General features: G+C 44.6%; 1 protein-coding gene across 1 annotated transcript in view; it reads right to left on the bottom strand.

The window, feature by feature from the left end:
* Positions 1-209: 209 nt before the first annotated feature.
* Positions 210-8641, bottom strand: part of Ercc3 (ERCC excision repair 3, TFIIH core complex helicase subunit) — a gene marked incomplete at its 3' end in the record, with an annotated part of 52200 nt that continues 43768 nt past the window's right edge. The window contains 3 exon segments of the mRNA XM_029562297.1: positions 210-362; positions 3535-3653; positions 7072-7189. Of these exon segments, the coding sequence (XP_029418157.1) occupies positions 210-362; positions 3535-3653; positions 7072-7189 (390 nt within the window).

Raw genomic sequence — 8641 nt, 5'->3', positions numbered from 1 at the left:
TATTATGTCTGACAATATGTTTATAAGGGACCCATACCAAAAGGTCAATGGAGTTGTTTCTCCAGAAATTTCAGTTTTCCCAAGATCCTACTAGCTCACACACACGTAGGCCTATGTGTGTCCACATGCGTGTGCACGTGTTGCATGTATGCATGTGTATGCCATCCTACAGGAGCACTGATACCTGGAGCCTCCCCCCATTTACTTACATGGCTGGATCTAGAGCCAAATTCTCCAGCCACCACCTCCTCCTCGGCGTCCAGGTCAGTGGCGGCCAGGACCTTCTGCAGGAGCTGCTGCTGCTCCTCTTTTGTGGAGAATGCCAGCTCTTCCTCTTCCATGCCGGCTAGCTTTGTGATCACCTGCAGGAGCAAGGGCAGGTCCCTCTGTTCATCTCCCCAGCCCCAACTCCAACTGCTTGTTGGACCTTATTCTGGTCACTTCTTCCCATTCCTGGGGGCCCAGCCAGGCAGTTGGCCATGATGGAGAGTTCCTGAGAGCTTAACTGCTATTTCAAGATACAGAAAGTCCCTAATTTCCCATCTTGCACCAGAAAAGGAAGGAAAACATGGGAAGACACAGCCAAGAATACTCCATCTGATTACCTAACCCTGAGATGCCAGCAGGAAGGAATACTTTATTCATGATAGGATGTCAAGAATTTACTGATCAGATTTTTTTCTCAGTTGCAGATGTTCTAGTTTCATTTATGTTGCTGTGATAAAATACCCCAAAGCAACTTAGGGAGAGAACAGGTTTACATGGCTTATAAGTTCAGATCATAGTCCATCACTGAGGGACATCAAGGCAGGGACTCAAGGCAGGAACCTAAAGGCAGGCCTGCTTGCTGTTCCACACAGCATTACCTCCAACCAAGGAATTCACTTCACTGCCAAAGCCTAGCAGGAACCACAGAGGATGCTGCTTGCTGGCTGGGAGGCCTTTGCTCAGCTAGCTTTCTTATACAGTTCTGCACATTCCTAAGGGAATGGTGCAGTCCAGAGTAGGGTGGACCTTCTAAATCAATTAACAATCAAGACAATCCCTCATAACATGCCCATAAGCCAATCAGATCTAGGTAATTCTTCAAATGAGATTCTCCTTCCCAGATAATTCCAGGTTGTGTCAAGTTGACAGTTAAAGCTAACAAAGACATAAGGTAACAGCATGTCAGGGGCTAGATTTTCATGTCTGCAGAGCAGGATCTGACCAAGTCCTCCCAGACAACCAGACACCTGAATACAGACAACAGGACCCATCTGCCTAGCCAACCACTCAAGGATTATGACCCTGGAAACTTGACAGATGCTTTAGGCAAAGGCAGCTGGGTCAATACAGACACCACATGTGCACAGGTCTTCCATGGACCTCAGCTCTCAAGAAACTCAGAAAATCCTTTCTGTGCTATGCCTCCCATCCTGCACCTGAAGGACCTGGACTCTGACAAACTCAGGCAGCTGGGCAAAAGTCACAATGGGAACCCTCTAGAAAACTGGGCTCCAAACCTAAGTAACTCATCCTCTAGCCCTGTCAGAAGGGCCTGAGAGGTGTCACTGCCTCTGTAGAAGCCAGGGGCTGGAGGGATGGCTCAGTGGTTAAGAGCACTGGCTGTTCTTGCAGAGGACCTGGTTCAGTTCCCAGAACCCACATGATGGCTAACAACTGTCCATTAACTCCAGTTCCAGGGGATCTGATGCCCTCTTCTGTCCTCCATGAGTATTGCATGACACAAGTGCACTTACATACATGCAGGTAATACATTTTTACACATAAAATAATGTTTTAAAAAGAGTAGAAGTCAGATAGCCCTACTCTGACTAAAGGTAAAAACAGAACTCTCATCAATGCTCAAAGAGACCAAATGGAAAAGTATGAATGATGGCTCTTTCTATCCTATTAGCTAAGAGCATGTTTGTGCATATATACACATACATTAAGCAGATATCTGTGTTTTCTTTCTTCTAGTTATTTATCATGCAATGTAACTGATTCAGAAAATATCAGTAGTTAAGTGTTGTAAATCTATATTATCATACTTAAGCTATGAGATGCCTAGAGACTAAGCATTCCTCAAGGGACTTTACTACCTATTCTAAAAAAAATATGTGCTTGCAGTTGTATGTAGCATAGTTATAACATATGAGGTAGAATTACGACCTTGGTATTGATTTCATTTAGAAAATAAACATGGCATAAGGAGATGTGATTGAATGTCAAGTTCATGAGGGGCAGACTTGTGATAGCTAATCTTGGTTGTCAACTTGACTGGATCTGGAATCAACTAAAATGCAAGCTGCTGAGCACTCCGTGAGGGACTTTCCTGATCAGATTATTTGAAGCAGGAAAGCCCACCTTAAATGCAGGCAGCACCTTCTGGTGGCAGCCCAGACAAAAGGACATGACAGAAGGAAATTTTTGCCTGCTTGCCTTCACTCCTTCTGGCAAGTTCATCTCCTCTGTTGCTGCTGCATTCATTCACTGGTACTAGAACCAGTTTCTTTGGGCTTCCGACAAAGACTGAAGACCAGTAGTTCTTCAGGAATCCTCTAGGCCTTCAGTGCCAAATTGGTACTGCTTAGACATCCAGTGTTATCCGACTGAGCAGCTCCTAGATTCTTGGCCTCTCTGGTGTGAGACCACCATTGTTGGACTATCTAGACCACATCATGCAAGCCAATCTAATAACCCTCCCCTTTTAAATTTATTTTTATTTTATGTGTATGAGTGTTTTGTCTGTATGTACATAAGTGCAATGCCCATAGAGGCCAAAAGAGGGCGTCATATGCTCCTGGAACTGGAGTTATGAATGGCTGCCAGCTGTCACGTGGGTGCTAGGAACTAAAACAGATCCTCTGCAAGAGCAGCTAGTGCTCTTTACCACTGAGCATCTCTCCAGTCCTAAGTCCCCTTTTAATATATTTATTCTATCGGTTCTGTTCCTTTACAGAACCTAATATAGTGCCTATGTATAGTCTTTTGCAAATCAAGAACCTGGGAACTTGACATTCTAATGACATCCTGTTAGTGGACCACACTGGGACTTTTCTTCTCTGTTTCCAGAATATTCCATCCATCACTCACAAATAGAATATTATGGGACACTAAAAATCCTGACATAAATTTAATATTCATGTCAAAAGGAAAGAATGCAAATGCTTTTTTGGTCAGTGCAACTTGACCAAAGCTTTAGTATTTTCCAAGTTATTCCAAGACTTGTTTGTGGCATGGAGCAGCTGATGTCTGAAAGGAGGCTCAGCCTTTTCCAGCTAAGGAAGATAATTCTTAGCCACTTAGACTGGCATACCTAACAAGGAACTCCAGAGGACTTATGACTCAGCGTGACTACAGGGCCTTGGTACTTCAGAACCGCTAGACTAGCACATGGGCCATTAGTAGGTAGTGCTGATAGAGACAAGGTCTCAACCTCAAATCTCCAAGTACTTGTGCCTGCCTGAGGTGTCCCTACTTCTCCTGGAGGCCAAAATAACAAAATGGCCTTTGTCATGGCCTAACCAAAGGCAAATGGATACATACCTTAAAGCTGTAACCCTGATCTACCAAGAATCTCTGTCGCTTGGTAGAATAAGCCATTTCCTGTGTGTCCTGGGACACCAGGGAGTAAAAGAAGGCATTGTACTCCTCTGCAACCATTCCTGTGGGGAGAAGGCAAGAAAAGGCAAAAAAAAAAAAGCCACATTAGCCACTAGAGCACCAGGAGCTCAAGGTCCTGGCTCAAAAGCAAGTACTGTGGTGGGAAAGCTCCTCAGCCAATGTGCAACCGCCCTGACTCTGCAGGGGACTTTGCCAAAATTAAAGCCTTCCCTGCTTCTAAGACTGCCATCAAGAAAGTAAAGGGGCTATGGTGACACTCAGCAATACAGAACTTGCCTAGCATGTGCAAAGAGGACCTGGGTTTGATTCTCAGTCTCACAAACATGAAAATAAAATAAACGTAAACAAAGAGAGCCAGCAAGATGGTTTAGTGGGTAAAGGCACATGTTGTCAGGCCAGATGAACTAAATTTGAGCCTTATCTTTAAAAAGATATGGTCATAATGGTCTGTTCGAAGTTTCGTACATGAATTCCCTTCAGAAATGAGGTTCATTACAATGAAAGGGCCTCAAGGCCACAAAGGAGAGCATTAAACATAAACAATACAATATGTGGATATGTAAATATGATGGGGCCTTAAAGGGAAGGAGAGGCACCTCTTTAAAGCATGGAGAGGAGCTTCACAAGAGTGAGAATGGGATGCCAGGTATGGTGGTACACACCTTTAATCCCAGTCCTCGGGAGGCAGAGGCAGAGGCAGAGGCAGGAGGAGCTCTGTAAGATAGGTCACACTGGTCTACACAGATGCCTTCTAGGGAGATCCAGTTAAAAAAATAAAAATAAATAACAGCAACCACAACAAAAATAAAACAAAAACAAAAATAAGAGAATGGGGGGGTGGGGAGGAAATCCAGAGGGGTCACTTTAGAGGACAGTCTGTAATTCCTGACCAAATCCCCCAGCAGTATCCAGAGGAGTCTCAGCCCAAACCTCATAACAAAGGGAAGGTCTTTTTTTTGTAGCCTTTTAGGGGTGGTGGACAGTTTCATACCATGTGATTAAGTTCAGCATAATAACAGGGACCATGGAGGAGTCAGGTACCATAAATTGAGAGCTGTCAATCACAGCAAAGGCTTCTTAGCTTTCTGTCCCAGAGAGAGCTGCAGGGAGGTGTGGCTTGATTCCCTGGTGTGGCAGGGAGGTGTGGCCACTTTGCTTCCACTAGAATGGTAGACTCCAGAAAGCAGAGTCACCACCACTATAAAGATGTGGGGCTAGGGAGAGAGATCAGAGGTTAAGGGTACTTCTGGTTTTTCCAGAGGAACCAAGTTTGGTCCCCAACTTGGAACACAGTTGCCTGTGATTCCGGTTCCGAGGGATCCAAAAACTTCTGGTCTCTGCAGGTACCTGCATACACATAGCACACACTCACACAGACACACATACACATAATTAAGAAATAAAAATAAAACCTTTAAAAAAAGACGTGGAGAAACTACAGAGCTTACACATACTGCAGGTTAGAATATAAAATGGAGTGGCTTCTTTGGAATACGGCCTGACAGGCCCTCAAAATGTTAAATACACAGTGCCTACTACATGCTCCAGTAACGCCAGCCTTGGGTATACACAGCCAAGAGAACTGAAAACAAATCCACACAGTAACTTGTATACAATTTGCACAGTAAACAAAAGTGGAAATAACTCAAAAACCCAACAGCAGATTAATGGATAAATAAAATGTGGCATGTTCATAAAGTGGAGTGGTTTGGCAATAAAAACAGCATGAAGTACCAATACATTAGGAAAACCCTCCTCAAAACATGTTAAATGAAAGGAATGAATCACAGAAGGTGCCATACTGAATGGCCCCAATGATGTCCAGAATAGGTATAGAGACAAGAGCAGATGCCTGGTTGCCTAGCCTGGAGTCGGTTAGGGTTTCTTTGGGGTGCTGATGAAAATATTCTAAATATGCACTGTAGTAATAGCAGCCACTTTGTGGATATACTAAAACTACTGAATTGTATACTTTTTTATATTTATTTACATATTTTGTGTGCGTACGCATGCACGAGTGCACATGTGGAAGTACGTATGCCACAGTGCCATGTGGAGTCAGGTCTCTCCTTCCCCACATGGTTCCTGAGGATCAAGCTCAGACTGTCAGTCTTGGCAGCAGGCACCTTCCTCAGATGAGCCAGCTCACTAACCCAAACTGTAAGCTTTAGATGGAACAATTATATACTATTTTAATAGCTCAATAAAATTTGTTTTTTGAAAGAAAAAAGAAAACAGCTCAGAGACAAAATCTATGGAACAGGAATAAATTATTACAGAAAAAAGGATGAAAACACTGTAGCTCTTGCAGAGGACCTGGGTTTGAATCCCAGCACCCGTATGCAGCTAATGACATCTGTAACTTGTTCCAGGGGAATTCAGCACACTTCTCTGACCTCCTCTGGCACTGCGTGACATGGGTGCACTTATATACATGTAGGCCATACACTTGTACAGATTAAAAAAACATAAAACAAAAAAAAAAACGACTGTAGCCTGAAAGGCCTGCTCCTTGTGGACAATGTAAACCTTTCTGCCTTACAGTTCAAATGTCAGAAGGTTAAGAATCTGCATAATACCCTTGAATTAAATTGTTTTTCTCACAAGAACTCAGAGATGCAAAGAGCCAAATACCTTAAGAAATTAGTACTCTGAGCAAGGAAAAACAACTCTCATCAAATTGCAAGTTACATTTTCTTCTTTTCTGTGTGGCACAGAATAGGAAGTGTCTCCATTACTCTCACATCTGTTATCAGTTTATAAAGTTACAGTCTACCCAGCATTCACGCATGGTGTTCTACGTTCTACAAGCTCATCCTCACAACAGTCACACAAGAATGGAGTGTCATTCGAATTCTGGATAGGAAAACAAAGGCACAATTATTTGCCCAGGGTCACACAGGTGGCCTGTCACCCAATTCCATGCTAATGCTGCCACTTTCAAATTTACTATCAATCCAGTAGTCTCAGGTCAGGCCAGGCAGGATCAGTGTCTATAACACTTCTGGGCAACTGTGTCAGTCCCTGCCATGCCCCATCTGGGGTGTGGGCCCAGGGTTGCAGGAGCTCCCCCTAGTGGAGATCAGCACCACACGGGGCCTCCTGCCTCCAGTCCTGAGCTCACTGAAACCACTATTCTCATCATTACCTGGATAGACATCAAAGTTTGTCCTGCCAATACCTCCCTTCCCCCTGCCTAGAGATCCAGGGCATTTCAGAAACTCCATATCCATGGGTCAACACTGGTAAAAACTGTCATTCCAGGCTCCCGTGGAAAATACCTACACCTTCATCTCCCAGGAAGGCCTTGGGCTCTGAGGTCCTGCTTGGGATACCTCCCTTCAGGGTGTCCCCAGCCATGAGGCAAAGCTGGCTATGACTGAGCACACCAGCACCCCAACTCTTCCTGTATAGTGAGAGAGACTTCCCACCAGCCTGCATTAGAAGAGGTGGCCTGACCTTTTTTGGCTCGGAGCACCCTCCCCAAGCGCTGGGCTTCCTGCCGCCTGGAGCCACCATGGGAAGAAATCTGAATGAGGACATTGGCTTCTGGCAGATCAAAGGATGTGTCACCAACCTACAGAAATAAAGTACATATGAGTAAGGGAAAGTTTTTACATATGAAACAATAAGGAAAAAATACTAACAAATTTCAATTTTTCGAAAATTTTCTGTGGTTCTGGGATGGAATTACAGCTTAGGGTATGTTAAGCATGTGTTCTACCTCTAGGCTGCCTCCCCACCCTGGTCTAGAATCTAATCAGCTCTGAAGACTATTTAGAAAACACTCTCTATATACTGAGGTCCTGTTATCATAGACAGAGGTGAGGTGATAGGCCCCAGAAAGGCTATAAAGACAGTCTGTAAGAAACCCATCTTACCTGATGACACTGAGACTTGCAGCAGCACATGTGGGACAATGCATGCGCAAAGGGGCTGCTGCCCACACAGACCCCCACTGAGGGCCGGCTCCTCAGCTTTGGGTTTTAGTCCATGGAGGAACCCAACCCTGACTTGGTGCCTACTGGCCCAGCCACAACTACTAGACAGGGAAACACCCAATTCTTCCAGGTTCTAGGTCTGTCTTTATCTGAATCTAAACATCAGCTTCTTAAACTGTGGGTTGCATCTAAATGTGTAGGTCATGAAAACGTAGCCATTAAAAGGTTTCTGGGGCCTGTGGGATGGTTCAGAAGGTAAAGGCACTTGCTGCCAAGCCTGATGACCTGAGTTTGATTCCCTGAAACCCAAACGGTAGAAGGAGAGACTAATTCCTGCACGCTGTCCTCTGATCTCATGTGCAACGTGATACACCTGTGCACACAGTCCAATAAATAAATGCAATTAAAATGCTTTTAAAGGTTTCTGAATGCTCAAGCCCATAATCTCACTGAAGTCTTGCACTATACCCACACATGCTGTCACACCATGCAACACCAAGAAATGCTCCTTGAAACACTTCGACTCAGATTTAAGACTACTGTAAGCTACAAACTGCAGTGTTTTTTACTGCACATACAAAGTTTTCTGCTCTTACATAATGGTTTAATTATGGAAAAAAAGACTTTTAATATTTTCCTACTACCATTCCTGAGCATGCATCAAATGTATTGTATTAGAATGTTTAATTTTTTTAAATTGTTGCTCCAGTTGTTAATTTTGAATGTCATTAAAAAAAATCATTCAATAAATTTTGGCTTAGAACTCTCCTGGCCCGCTCTCCCGCCCTCAGGCCTCTCTGGGGGTAAGTCTACCGTGCAGCCCTCCGCGCCACCCTTCCATCTCCCCCGCTGTTCTCTACTACAAGCTTGGGCCCTGTGCCATTCCTAGTCTTGGGGCTCCAGACACCTGGGGAACCAATACTGCTTCCTGACCCTTCTCACACAGACCAACTCAGTGCCTTTCTTGGGCACCAGGAGCACAGCTTCTGGTCTTGGCCCCGCCCTCACCTCCCACTACTTCCCTGGTCCTGCAACACCCGCCAGCGTCTTTCTGGGGCTGACAGCCTCTTTCTGGGGCTCTGAGGCTT

This window comes from Nannospalax galili, unplaced genomic scaffold (genome assembly GCF_000622305.1).
Source record: "Nannospalax galili isolate Female #2095 unplaced genomic scaffold, S.galili_v1.0 scaffold1615, whole genome shotgun sequence".
Classification (NCBI taxonomy): domain Eukaryota; kingdom Metazoa; phylum Chordata; class Mammalia; order Rodentia; family Spalacidae; genus Nannospalax; species Nannospalax galili.
The sequence above is the reverse complement of the archived record's forward strand: the minus strand, read 5'-3'. Positions and strand labels throughout refer to the sequence as shown.